This window comes from Eptatretus burgeri, chromosome 10 (genome assembly GCF_056783735.1).
Source record: "Eptatretus burgeri isolate ZD-2024b chromosome 10, Ebu_testis_v1, whole genome shotgun sequence".
NCBI classification, from domain to species: domain Eukaryota; kingdom Metazoa; phylum Chordata; class Myxini; order Myxiniformes; family Myxinidae; genus Eptatretus; species Eptatretus burgeri.
Window position 1 is genome coordinate 39,252,525 of NC_140970.1, and position 15,149 is coordinate 39,267,673.

Here is a 15,149-nt window from a genome sequence, read left to right on the forward strand (position 1 = left end):
CATGTAAATGGAGGTTTGAATAGTGGCTGGTAAACCGGCCGCTTGGGTATATGGAGATTTGAATAGTGGCTGGTAAACCGGCCGCTTGGGTATATGGAGGTTTGAATAGTGGCTGGTAAACCGGCCGCTTGGGTATATGGAGGTTTAAATAGTGGCTGGTAAACCGGCCGCTTGGGTATATGGAGGTTTGAATAGTGGCTGGTAAACCGGCCGCTTGGGTATATGGAGGTTTGAATAGTGGCTGGTAAACCGGCCGCTTGGGTATATGGAGGTTTGAATAGTGGCTGGTAAACCGGCCGCTTGTGTATATGGAGGTTTGAATAGTGGCTGGTAAACCAGCCGCTTGGGTATATGGAGGTTTGAATAGTGGCTGGTAAACCGGCCACTCATGTAAATGGAGGTTTGAATAGTGGCTGGTAAACCGGCCACTCATGTAAATGGAGGTTTGAATAGTGGCTGGTAAACCGGCCGCTTGGGTATATGGAGATTTGAATAGTGGCTGGTAAACCGGCCGCTTGGGTATATGGAGGTTTGAATAGTGGCTGGTAAACCGGCCGCTTGGGTATATGGAGGTTTAAATAGTGGCTGGTAAACCGGCCGCTTGGGTATATGGAGGTTTGAATAGTGGCTGGTAAACCGGCCGCTTGGGTATATGGAGGTTTGAATAGCAGCTGGTAAACCGGCCACTCATGTAAATGGAGGTTTGAATAGTGGCTGGTAAACCGGCCGCTTGGGTATATGGAGGTTTGAATAGTGGCTGGTAAACCGTCGCTTGGGTATATGGAGGTTTGAATAGTGGCTGGTAAACCGGCCACTCATGTAAATGGAGGTTTGAATAGTGGCTGATAAACCGGCCGCTTGGGTATATGGAGGTTTGAATAGTGGCTGGTAAACCGGCCACTCATGTAAATGGAGGTTTGAATAGTGGCTGATAAACCGGCCGCTTGGGTATATGGAGATTTGAATAGTGGCTGGTAAACCGTCCGCTTGGGTATATGGAGATTTGAATAGTGGCTGGTAAACCGGCCGCTTGGGTATATGGAGATTTGAATAGTGGCTGGTAAACCGTCCGCTTGGGTATATGGAGGTTTGAATAGCAGCTGGTAAACCGGCCACTCATGTAAATGGAGGTTTGAATAGCAGCTGGTAAACCGGCTACTTGTGTATATGGAGGTTTGAATAGTGGCTGGTAAACCAGCCGCTTGGGTATATGGAGGTTTGAATAGTGGCTGGTAAACCGGCCACTCATGTAAATGGAGGTTTGAATAGTGGCTGGTAAACCGGCCACTCATGTAAATGGAGGTTTGAATAGTGGCTGGTAAACCGGCCGCTTGGGTATATGGAGATTTGAATAGTGGCTGGTAAACCGGCCGCTTGGGTATATGGAGGTTTGAATAGCAGCTGGTAAACCGGCCACTCATGTAAATGGAGGTTTGAATAGTGGCTGGTAAACCGGCCGCTTGTGTATATGGAGGTTTGAATAGTGGCTGGTAAACCAGCCGCTTGGGTATATGGAGGTTTGAATAGTGGCTGGTAAACCGGCCACTCATGTAAATGGAGGTTTGAATAGTGGCTGGTAAACCGGCCGCTTGGGTATATGGAGATTTGAATAGTGGCTGGTAAACCGGCCGCTTGGGTATATGGAGGTTTGAATAGTGGCTGGTAAACCGGCCGCTTGGGTATATGGAGATTTGAATAGTGGCTGGTAAACCGGCCACTTGTGTATATGGAGGTTTGAATAGTGGCTGGTAAACCGGCCGCTTGGGTATATGGAGGTTTGAATAGTAGCTGGTAAACCGGCCGCTTGGGTATATGGAGGTTTGAATAGTGGCTGGTAAACCGGCCGCTTGGGTATATGGAGGTTTGAATAGCAGCTGGTAAACCGGCCACTCATGTAAATGGAGGTTTGAATAGTGGCTGGTAAACCGGCCGCTTGTGTATATGGAGGTTTGAATAGTGGCTGGTAAACCAGCCGCTTGGGTATATGGAGGTTTGAATAGTGGCTGGTAAACCGGCCACTCATGTAAATGGAGGTTTGAATAGTGGCTGGTAAACCGGCCGCTTGGGTATATGGAGGTTTGAATAGTGGCTGGTAAACCGGCCGCTTGGGTATATGGAGGTTTGAATAGTGGCTGGTAAACCGGCCGCTTGGGTATATGGAGATTTGAATAGTGGCTGGTAAACCGGCCACTTGTGTATATGGAGGTTTGAATAGTGGCTGGTAAACCGGCCGCTTGGGTATATGGAGGTTTGAATAGTGGCTGGTAAACCGGCCGCTTGGGTATATGGAGGTTTGAATAGTGGCTGGTAAACCGGCCGCTTGGGTATATGGAGATTTGAATAGTGGCTGGTAAACCGGCCACTTGTGTATATGGAGGTTTGAATAGTGGCTGGTAAACCGGCCGCTTGGGTATATGGAGGTTTGAATAGTGGCTGGTAAACCGGCCGCTTGGGTATATGGAGGTTTGAATAGTGGCTGGTAAACCGGCCACTTGTGTATATGGAGGTTTGAATAGTGGCTGGTAAACCAGCCGCTTGGGTATATGGAGGTTTGAATAGTGGCTGGTAAACCAGCCACTCATGTAAATGGAGGTTTGAATAGTGGCTGGTAAACCGGCCGCTTGGGTATATGGAGATTTGAATAGTGGCTGGTAAACCGGCCGCTTGGGTATATGGAGGTTTGAATAGTGGCTGGTAAACCGGCCGCTTGGGTATATGGAGGTTTGAATAGCAGCTGGTAAACCGACCACTCATGTAAATGGAGGTTTGAATAGTGGCTGGTAAACCGGCCGCTTGTGTATATGGAGGTTTGAATAGTGGCTGGTAAACCGTCGCTTGGGTATATGGAGGTTTGAATAGTGTCTGGTAAACCGGCCACTCATGTAAATGGAGGTTTGAATAGTGGCTGGTAAACCGTCGCTTGGGTATATGGAGGTTTGAATAGTGTCTGGTAAACCGGCCGCTTGGGTATATGGAGGTTTGAATAGCAGCTGGTAAACCGGCCACTCATGTAAATGGAGGTTTGAATAGCAGCTGGTAAACCGGCCACTTGTGTATATGGAGGTTTGAATAGTGGCTGCTAAACCAGCCGCTTGGGTATATGGAGGTTTGAATAGTGGCTGGTAAACCGGCCGCTTGGGTATATGGAGATTTGAATAGTGGCTGGTAAACCGGCCGCTTGGGTATATGGAGGTTTGAATAGTGGCTGGTAAACCGGCCGCTTGGGTATATGGAGGTTTGAATAGCAGCTGGTAAACCGGCCACTCATGTAAATGGAGGTTTGAATAGTGGCTGGTAAACCGGCCGCTTGTGTATATGGAGGTTTGAATAGTGGCTGGTAAACCGTCGCTTGGGTATATGGAGATTTGAATAGTGGCTGGTAAACCGGCCGCTTGGGTATATGGAGGTTTGAATAGTGGCTGGTAAACCAGCCGCTTGGGTATATGGAGGTTTGAATAGTGGCTGGTAAACCGGCCACTCATGTAAATGGAGGTTTGAATAGTGGCTGGTAAACCGGCCACTCATGTAAATGGAGGTTTGAATAGTGGCTGGTAAACCGGCCGCTTGGGTATATGGAGATTTGAATAGTGGCTGGTAAACCGGCCGCTTGGGTATATGGAGGTTTGAATAGTGGCTGGTAAACCGGCCGCTTGGGTATATGGAGATTTGAATAGTGGCTGGTAAACCGGCCACTTGTGTATATGGAGGTTTGAATAGTGGCTGGTAAACCGGCCGCTTGGGTATATGGAGGTTTGAATAGTAGCTGGTAAACCGGCCGCTTGGGTATATGGAGGTTTGAATAGTGGCTGGTAAACCGGCCGCTTGGGTATATGGAGGTTTGAATAGCAGCTGGTAAACCGGCCACTCATGTAAATGGAGGTTTGAATAGTGGCTGGTAAACCGGCCGCTTGTGTATATGGAGGTTTGAATAGTGGCTGGTAAACCAGCCGCTTGGGTATATGGAGGTTTGAATAGTGGCTGGTAAACCGGCCACTCATGTAAATGGAGGTTTGAATAGTGGCTGGTAAACCGGCCGCTTGGGTATATGGAGATTTGAATAGTGGCTGGTAAACCGGCCGCTTGGGTATATGGAGGTTTGAATAGTGGCTGGTAAACCGGCCGCTTGGGTATATGGAGATTTGAATAGTGGCTGGTAAACCGGCCACTTGTGTATATGGAGGTTTGAATAGTGGCTGGTAAACCGGCCACTTGGGTATATGGAGGTTTGAATAGTGGCTGGTAAACCGGCCGCTTGGGTATATGGAGGTTTGAATAGTGGCTGGTAAACCGGCCGCTTGGGTATATGGAGATTTGAATAGTGGCTGGTAAACCGGCCACTTGTGTATATGGAGGTTTGAATAGTGGCTGGTAAACCGGCCGCTTGGGTATATGGAGGTTTGAATAGTGGCTGGTAAACCGGCCGCTTGGGTATATGGAGGTTTGAATAGTGGCTGGTAAACCGGCCACTTGTGTATATGGAGGTTTGAATAGTGGCTGGTAAACCAGCCGCTTGGGTATATGGAGGTTTGAATAGTGGCTGGTAAACCAGCCACTCATGTAAATGGAGGTTTGAATAGTGGCTGGTAAACCGGCCGCTTGGGTATATGGAGATTTGAATAGTGGCTGGTAAACCGGCCGCTTGGGTATATGGAGGTTTGAATAGTGGCTGGTAAACCGGCCGCTTGGGTATATGGAGGTTTGAATAGCAGCTGGTAAACCGGCCACTCATGTAAATGGAGGTTTGAATAGTGGCTGGTAAACCGGCCGCTTGTGTATATGGAGGTTTGAATAGTGGCTGGTAAACCGTCGCTTGGGTATATGGAGGTTTGAATAGTGTCTGGTAAACCGGCCACTCATGTAAATGGAGGTTTGAATAGTGGCTGGTAAACCGTCGCTTGGGTATATGGAGGTTTGAATAGTGTCTGGTAAACCAGCCGCTTGGGTATATGGAGGTTTGAATAGCAGCTGGTAAACCGGCCACTCATGTAAATGGAGGTTTGAATAGCAGCTGGTAAACCGGCCACTTGTGTATATGGAGGTTTGAATAGTGGCTGCTAAACCAGCCGCTTGGGTATATGGAGGTTTGAATAGTGGCTGGTAAACCGGCCGCTTGGGTATATGGAGATTTGAATAGTGGCTGGTAAACCGGCCGCTTGGGTATATGGAGGTTTGAATAGTGGCTGGTAAACCGGCCGCTTGGGTATATGGAGGTTTGAATAGCAGCTGGTAAACCGGCCACTCATGTAAATGGAGGTTTGAATAGTGGCTGGTAAACCGGCCGCTTGTGTATATGGAGGTTTGAATAGTGGCTGGTAAACCGTCGCTTGGGTATATGGAGATTTGAATAGTGGCTGGTAAACCGGCCGCTTGGGTATATGGAGGTTTGAATAGTGGCTGGTAAACCAGCCGCTTGGGTATATGGAGGTTTGAATAGTGGCTGGTAAACCGGCCACTCATGTAAATGGAGGTTTGAATAGTGGCTGGTAAACCGGCCACTCATGTAAATGGAGGTTTGAATAGTGGCTGGTAAACCGGCCGCTTGGGTATATGGAGGTTTGAATAGTGGCTTGTAAAATGGCTGCGAGGGTTTAAAGGGTTAAGAGACTGGGACATGGTTGAGAATGTGTGAATCACTATGAAGTTTTAGCTTTGCATACTTTTCCCTTGGAATATGCTCCAGCAGTTAAAGCTTGCTATGGTATGGTTGTGTACATTTGTCAAAACTAATGGCAATATTTGAAAACGTTCTTGCAAAATATTTTACTGTGAAGTTCATCTTTAAAAGCATGACATCAAACATTACCATCTTTCGTCTTCAACTGCCACATATTTTTGCTGTCGTGTCTCTCCATGAGTTTGAAGGTGAAAGGAGCTGCGTATGGATGCTGATCTTCATCATAGGCTTTAAGCAAGATGCTATTCCATGGCTCTTTCTTACATACGATGTCATCTGTGTGCTTGATGAGAGGCACATGATCATTGACGTCTGCCACGTGCATAATGAGGGTCGCAGTTGCAGTGCAGGGATGTGGCGCTTTTGTCGAGAAAGGAAGACCTCATTATTACCTGTGTAAATGTCTTTAACAACCATAAAAATAGGACAATGCAAACAAGAAAGAAAAAAAAAACCCAGCTTCTCACCGTCATCGACAGCCAGAAAGATTGCCTGGTATGTATTGTTATGAATGTACTTGGCCTCACGGTCAAGGTCCTCGACGATTTTGATGCTCCCGTGTGAATCAATTTCCAGCAGACCTTGTGGGTCATATAACTTTTCATACCTGTTTGGAATGGCATTTGTGATGCTGCATGAAGTTGACAAATATTATAATACAATTTATAGTTCTTGTATCTGTTGTAATGCAGAGCTAAATGACTTAAATTTGACATTAGCTCTCGTTCATAATGAGGCATACTACTGTTTTAAAAGGAAGAACATCAAGAAGAACTTTGCAGATAATTCAATCTATAGCAATGTATGGTAATTCATTTTGCTTTAATCAAATTCGAGAAAAATCAAAATAAATACTTACTTCATCACATTCTTGCCACATAGATGGACTGGTACAAAGCTGGAGATGACGCTTCCAGCCTTGAGGCCTTCCTCTTTGTACACCACCAACTTTGTTTCACTGATTTTGGGGTCCTTATAAATGGGGATCTGTATTACATCCGAGATGACTTGTACACCATACGTGGCCAATCCACCATAACTGTAGCCCGGGCCTCCAACTTGCATAGCTGAACCTACTACTCCTCCAGGCAAAAAAACAGGGCCTCCGTGGCTCGAAGCACTGGAGCTACTAAAACTGGAGGCACTTGCCCCACCAAACCCCGATGCACTGGCCCCCGAAAGGCTGCTGGCGCTCGCACCTCCATGAAGTCCTCCATGGCCCTTTCCAGGATGAGACAATACAATGGGCTGGTAATGGCCCAGGCCTTGTGGCTGAAAGATGTTGCTGGAATGGTGGCCCAGATAGCCCAGATGTTTGCTTTGACCAGGGTAGAAAACCACAACAGGTGCAACATTCTGAACAGCCACCTTCAGTTCTGCTTGCTTGGCGTCCAGATGATCCACATCCAAGGGCTAAGAGCAAAATAAAATACAAACGTAGAGATAATTACCTCATTTTACTGTTCTTGTTACTATTTTCTTATGTTTGCTACTCTGATGCGTTTCCAGTTGTTTAGACAATGATTTATCAATACCACTCTATGATGGTGAAATATTGTCAATTTTCATAATGTGAAACAATTATCCATGGATTGATTCCTCTTCCCAGGGGGTGAGCTGAAGATCCTGCCAAAAAAGATATTGAAGGCCAGGGAAGCTAACTTATGCTGCAGTTCGCAGCGAACAGACATTACATTACATTAGATTGCAGCTGAAATCACACAGGTTTGCTACTGACACCACATTAGGCAGTGGGTGGTTCTGTGTTCTTTCACATTGCAACTGACCTGGTTGCCATTTCATGTTGACATATAGTATCCACATATACTTTGTTTTTTTAATTTGATAAACCGCAATATGTACAGAGAATTGGTGCTGCCAAAGCATTTGCTTGGCAATAGTTGTACTAAGTGATTTGCCATTGCCTTCCCAGTGTTGTTTTTCCATGCTCTATCCTTTTAAATGCTGAGTGTCAGGCAAGGAAGTAGCTCATACCATTTCTAGTCTTTGGTATGACTCGGCTGGGGTTTGAAAAACCAACCTCCTAGACTCAGACTGGACACTCTAACCATTACACCACTGAGTCTAGTTACATATACATATACAGATATACCACCGACTTTGCTTGATCAGAGAGGCTACCAAGAGGCCAATGGCACCTACATGTACATGTACATATACTCAGTGCCGGTGGCACATTTACAACAGTTTGGAGTTGCACATTATCTGGTAGATAACTGAAATATTTTCAGTCATAAGTGTATGGAAGCTGCTATGTTGCTCTGATGATGCCCTAATAAGGGCGAAACCGGTCGGTAACTGCATTTTCATCCACTTGTGAGGAGTCGCCAACAAGCGATGAAACCGGTCCGGCAGCTGAGGGTGTGTGTAGCAGTGGGATTCTCATGTGTGTGCTATTTGTAAACGTCTTTACAGCTGTAGAGAAACTCTGCAAAGGGTTTGAAACAGCAAAAGGCTTACCTTGAGTGGCCCTTTCATGGTTGATTTATGCAGCTTCTTCAGCTAGAAGAGCATGGGAGGAATCAATTTATTCATATAATCCTGGCCACCTGGGTTTAATTGATGAGGTGGGAGCTGATTGGTTATTCCCTCCATTCACAGGTGAGAGATGTGGGTGGGTCTTCATTTTCATTTATCTATCTATAATTCCAGCAATGTGTGTGTGTGTTTTGTGTGTGTGTGTGTGTGTGTGTGTGTGTGTGTGTGTGTGTGTGTGTGTGTGTGTGTGTGTGTGTGTGTGTGTGTGTGTGTGTGTGTGTGTGTGTGAGAGAGTGTGTGACTGCTGTTTCTCGACAGCCATTGGTCGGATCTAATTGAAACTTGCCAGCTATATTGCTGGGGACCTGAGGATGTGCCTTTTCAAGGTTTGATATTAATCGGACAAGTGCTTCCCAAGTTATGGCCATTTATTTACCAAACCAATGGCAAGACACGTTGTTGCGTGGGCGTGGCCGATGGGGAAGGGAAGCTCAGCCGCGTTCGCCATTACAGGTTACAACGTACGGACTTCCGGAGAGCGATGACTTCGTGTATTCTAATAATTTCTCGATTTCTTGTGCGCATTGATAGATAAACACAATGGCCCAAGTTATGATCGTTTTCATATGAGACGGTGCATAAATTTCGGTAACATCAGAGTGCTGGTATGCTCTGAACCAGGAAGTAAATTTTTTCTCTCTCTTCTCTTCTCTTTTTGTTTTTCCTTGCCACGACATTGCGAAAAGGTAAAATACGTTGGTGCTAATTGAATAATTGGGTATTAAAAATAAATTGCGAATAATCGTAACTGCGAATAATATCGAACTTCCGGGTCACACACGTACGGGCACGCAAGAGCGAAGAAACGGCCTGCGTGGTTTATTTATTTATTATTATTATTATTTTTTTTTTTACGGGCACGTACTAGTATATTGAATGCTTTTTGTGTTTGCACATGGTACATGCTTGGCAGTTTCGTTGGTACACATTTCTGTCATTGAGGAGTCACCAACAAGCGATGAAACCAGTCTGGCAGCTGAGGGTGTGTGTAGCATTGGGAATTTCATGTCTGTACTATTTGTAAATGTCTTTACTGCTGTGGAGGAACTCTGGGAAGGGTTTGAAACAGCAAAGCGCTTACCTTGGGTAGCTCTTTCATGGTTGCATTATGCAGCTTCTTCGGCTAGAAGAGCATGGGAGGAGTATATATATATATATATATATTTATGGATTTCACAATCTGATCTAATGAATGCATCTAAACACTCAGGTCCTTAGACAGTTATTTCCATAAATGCATGTCCAGAATAGACCCATCCCTTTATCTGGTGGGATTCTAACTCTTTGATGCGTTGGAGAAGGCTTTTGGGAACAGATTCCCTTTCCTCTTTACGACATGTTCATGCACGTGAGAGATAGCCGTTTGCCCAATGGAGACTCATTCTACCTATTTCCATCAGGATACTTTAGACCTACAGGATATTTGATTAAACACACCCTGGGTTTTTCACATTTCATTCAGTCTGATGGTCAAATATGGCTGTGGATCATCTACCTCGCCCACCTCTCTTCCATTGAAGTTCGATACCCACCTCTCTTTAATTGATGTTGACATCCACCTATTTCCATTGACGCCCGACACCCCCTTCGGCAGCTCCGTAGATGCTGGTTGGTTCCTGCTCATGTCAGGCCAAACGGGAAGGTGATGGCCGCCGTTGACGTCTTGTGAGTGCCCACATTTTTGCTTGGCAATTCCGGCAAATGGCCGCCCTTTGGCACTCGTCCAGCACCCAAAACGTGGCGTCGTGGGCTGGGCCTGTGTTGATGGGGGTTTTCGTCTCGCTCTGGTAAGGAAGGGATGATCGCGAGAATGACGGTTAGTCACATGCAACGATGCACCAATCGGCAAGCTGGATTTGGCTGAAGTCTGCTTGAGCCTCCGCCCAGACTGGTCGCCGATAAAAAGGATGGGAGGACAGTTGTCCTTACAATTGGTGACAGCGGGTGACAGTTCCTTACAGCTCCTGACAATTGGTGACAGTTCCTCACAGCTGGTGACAGTTGCTTACAGCTCCTGACGGTTCCTGACAGCTGGTGATGGTTTCTTACAGCTCCTGACCATTGGTGACAGTTGGTGACGGTTGAACCATTCCTGCTGGTTCTGCTCGGTACCTGCTCTTGGTGTACCTGATTCTTAGCGTCCATGGTTCCTGGGGGTGACGACGTGACGTTAATTGGTGTTCAAGCCTGTTTGCAGATAGGTGCACGGCGAGTCAGAGCGCTGGCAGCAGACCAAGGCACGCTCACACATTTTGGGACATTTTATTGGACCCACGATGACTTCTACCTTGGTAAGCGAGACCGGATTTCTTTCCCCTCTGAATGATCTGCTAGGTACCCTTGTCTTGTGTTTAATTGTTATTAAGTAAGGCATAGTGATAAGCATCTGCTCTTTGTCTGTTTTCTATCAATGCCTGTTTAATTATTTATCTGTTTGAGATTATTTTGTTGATTTGAATTCATTTCTTTACACCACAAACAAATAAAAAGTTCTTCAGTTCATTTATTTTTTCTTATTAATAAATTCCTTGTTGACGTTTCAACCTGTCCGTGCTTGTCCTTTCCTTCCGAACCTAGATAGACTGGGAGGTAGTTCCCAAACTAATGAACCTGTCTTACTCGGAGGGCACCAGCGGTAAACACTCGGCCGCCCTACTTAAGATCTAAGTGAGATAACATTGGTGCATCACCGAGGGCACGTTCCCTGTTCAGGAAGCCACGTGACCTCTAGTTAAATGGCAAATTAGACAGTGGACATGAACACGTGGTTAACTGATCGGTGTTCGTGGTTGTAAAGCAACCCACCATACCACAAAGTTAATTGTGAGCGATAGCTCCAGGTCCAGTTCTTCCGAAGAGAAAGGAGGATTAACCCTCTCATAATACACTCGGTACCAGTGGCCGTAACCACATATATATATATATATATATATATATATATATATATATATATATATATATATATATATATATATATATATATATATATATATATATATATATATATATAATATACATAAAGATATTGTGTTACGGTTGTGGGGGTAGATGGAGGAATTTCTTGGCAAAGTTAGGATTGCATAAAATTGCTTGGTCCGTGGACGTGCAGGAGACATCTCAATGTAAATTAAAGAGGGAGACCGTGAGCTTATGTGAGATGAGGTGTCTGGATTGTAGACAAACCAAGCTGTTAGGTTCTTGCAACATTCTTCCATTTGAATGGCCCCCACGTTTGAATGTGGGCCCCCACATTGAATGGCCCCCACATTGAATGGCCCCCACAAATGCCACGTTCGTCGCCATGACAAAAAGAACAAGTACGAAGAAAACGACAGAGCAGAGAGACATCCATCCATCCATCCATCCATCCATCCATCCATATCTCTCTCTCTCTCTCTCTCTCTCTCTCTCTCTCTCTCTCTCTCTCTCTCTCTCTCTCTCTCTCTCTCTCTCTCTCTCTCTCTCTCTCTCTCTCACTCTCTCTCTCACTCTCTCTCTCTCTCTCTCTCTCTCTCTCTCGATAAGGGCATCCTTCATACGAGCATCAAACAGCGGTGAGCAGTGGTTTACTTGTAGGGTGAGTCACCATCTCTGGACCAAGCAAAGTGCCGGAATAAAGGGAGGATTTGCTTTTCTTTCGTTTTCCCCTTGTCTGTATTTAAGTCCATGTGTAGAGGAACCTCAACTTTAGGCTTTAATTTATCTCACGATTATTGTTACATTTTGAATTACCCTTGTAAATATTTATATTTTCATTAAATCGCCATGTTTATTTTAAGTTGCTGTGTCCGTGTATTTGTCATGGGGTTCAAGTTTAAACCCCTTGTGCTCTGCTTCCGTCGCTCCGCCAGTGCCACACTCTGCCCCTCCCCTGTGCGCTATAATCTCTGAGGATCACGAATCTGCCTCCGAAGGAAAACAGCTCGGCAATTCAGGCCTGGTCGGTGTTAACCGCCCGTCAACCACAATTGGGTCATGTATGGTGGGGTTAACCTTAAACATCAGATCTGCAACAATATGTGTATATATGTATATATATATATATATATATATATATATATATATATATATATATATATATGTATTGTAATATTGCTGCAGTAGCCCAAGACCCTTGAATAATTCAACAGAATATCGAAGTAAATGTTTTTTCTTCAAATTTCGAAACATCTTATGTTTATCAATAAATATGGAACTCACCCGAATGAGATAGATGAAAGCATTGTTGGTCTTCGAGTCAGTTCTAATACCAAAATGACCTCCACTGTTCCCGCTAACGATTTTTGCTTTGATCTTCCAGTTGTCTGTATAAGGTTCATCTTTGTCCTCGACTGTTACAATGGCCACCGTCTCATTCATCTTGTTACCCTTCACCGGAGCCAGGACCTGAATGAAAAACGTGAAAGGTGAGTAACTTCTCTTGCCTTCTGAATGTATAAAAATACATGTGAACAATGGTCACTCATGAAGCGATTACCTGGAAGCTTGTGATAACTGGTGGATGGTCGTTAATGTCTGTGACCTTGATAATCACTGTAGAAGTGGTATGTAGGGAGCAGGGAAGGGCCACACAGTCGGATGCCTTGATCTTTAGCTTGTAGGTGCTTACTGTCTGCATTATAAAGGTTTCACAAACGTTAAGAACCAGGAGATTAGATTGAATGAAATTAAGAGAAAATTACTAATATGGATTCTTGGGGAATCTGGACCAGTCTTATTTTCACACTGTCTTCAACCTCTTGCTCAGACCTTATGAAAACACATTATGTTTTATCTCTATGAAACCACAGACACTCAAATACACTCTGTACTCTGCTCTATCAGATTCAAACTCTTCACCTGGTTCAGACTTCTGCAGCTACAATAATTACTCAAACCAACAAGACTTCAGCTATTATTCCAGTTTTCATGAAACTTCACTTTGTCAACTGGTATCTCTTACACTGTACATTATTTTTCTCCGCATCTTTGTCAGTTTTCAGATCTTGATTAAAAGCTCACCTGTTAGAAAAATAAATAAAAGAAGAACAAGTCTTTCTTTCGATTTTAGATTTTCTCTACATTGTTCTCTCTTATTTATTCTTCTTTTTTTTTCTTGGAAAGTGCCTGAGACATCTTATTTTGTTGAAGGCACTATATACAATATTTAACTATTATTAAATGATATTATGATGATAAAATTATTTCGAGCTATAAGGGCATATTTGAGAACTTTTGATGATTCGTCATTTTCGGTCGATTCTAAATCAGGGGTGTGACCATATAGATAGAACAATAAGACATTGTTAGACATAGTCCATCCAGCATGAGGAAGGCTGGGAATAGAAAAAGCCTCATCAGGGATTCTGTTCACCTTTTACATTTTAACATTACAAAATAAACAATATGTACATGGTTATTGACATAGTGAGCTATATATTTAGTTTTGCCTCGATTATGCATCTACAAGATAATAAATAAATAAACCCTCATAACAATAAAAACAAAGCAGTCATTGAACATTAAAAAAAATAAAATAGTGACAGCATTCTCTACTGTAAGGATTTTGATTGAAGTATACTAGCAAGTTTCCCGTGCCTGCACAGAATTCTAAACGGTAATGGGTTACGGATGGAGGAGGAAAAAAAATGCAAATGGGGTCTTCTGTCAGCTCGCAAGCTGGGAGCAACAATTCACATTTTTTGCCACATCTGATACAATTTAAATGTTCTAATGGCAGTTAGGTGCTCTATTTGAAACTGTTTATTCGATATACAGGTGGTGGACAAAAAAATGGAAATGCTTGTGTAAATGAGGGATGCCAAGTATATTGAAAGCAATGCCTTCCACATCGGCATAGCCCATGTGTTAATTAAGCAAACATCCCAACATGCTTAGGGTCATGTCTAAAAATGCTGCACAGGCCTGGTTGCTTGTAATTATGGCTAGCATGGCTGCAAGAGGAGACCTCAGTGACTTTGAAAGAGGGGTGATTGTTTGGGCACGTTTGGCAGGAGCTTCAGAGACAAAGGCAGCTCAACTTTCTGATGTTTCACGAACAACGGTGTCTAAGGTGATGTTGGCATGGAACTCCAAGGAAAAGACATTATCAGCAAAGGGCAACAGTGAGTGGAAGCGCATACTCCAGGATTGTGATATCCGTGCATTAATTTGAAGTGCAAAGCAAAGCAGGCGAGCAACTGCAGATCAATTGATTGTAAATTTCAACCTGTGGCACAAGCGTCCAGTTTCATAAAAAATGGTTCGCCGAGAACTCCACAGAGCAGGATACCAATGTCGGTAAACAAAGTGCACAAACCGCTCATCACCCTTGGCAATGCATGTTTGCGAGTCCAGTAGTGCAAAAAACACAGGCAATTGATTACTGATTACCAAGCAGTGGAGAAATGTTATATAGTCATATGAATCATCCTTCACCATGTTCTCAACAAACGGACAAGTGCACGTGTGGCGCCAATCTAAATAACTCTACAACCCAAAGTGCTTGGTTCCAACAACGAAGAGTTTTGTAATGTTGTGGGGCACATTTTCCTGGCCTGATTTGGGTGCAGTCATTCCTTTAGAAGGCAAGGTCAATGCAAATCGCTACTTAATGGTACTGAGTGATCATCTTCACCCCATGTTGCAGCATTTCTTTATTACCGGGAGGGTGTCTTTCAGGATGGCAATGCCCACATCCATAAAGCACATGTGGCCACCCAATGGTTTTATGAGCATGACACTGATGTTATGCACATGTCATGGCCTTCTTAGCCACAAGATCTCAACCCAATCGAGCATTTATGAGATATTCTGGAATGACGCCTGAGACAACGTTTTTCACCTCCATCAAATAAGTACGAATCAATTTACTTTGTCGTGAAAAATGGTGCCACATCCCTCTTGCAGAATTCCAGACGCTGGTGAAATGAAAAAA

General features: G+C 44.3%; 1 protein-coding gene across 1 annotated transcript in view; it reads right to left on the reverse strand.

The window, feature by feature from the left end:
- Window positions 1–15,149, reverse strand: part of LOC147018367 (cadherin-2-like) — a 54,430-nt gene that overhangs the window by 12,553 nt on the left and 26,728 nt on the right. The window contains exons 10-14 of the mRNA XM_085897948.1: window positions 12,711–12,845; window positions 12,434–12,619; window positions 6,534–7,087; window positions 6,142–6,281; window positions 5,804–6,034 (exon numbers count right to left, since the gene is read on the reverse strand). Coding sequence (XP_085754074.1) covers window positions 5,804–6,034; window positions 6,142–6,281; window positions 6,534–7,087; window positions 12,434–12,619; window positions 12,711–12,845 — 1,246 coding nt within the window. The remainder of the gene's footprint in view (window positions 1–5,803; window positions 6,035–6,141; window positions 6,282–6,533; window positions 7,088–12,433; window positions 12,620–12,710; window positions 12,846–15,149) is intronic.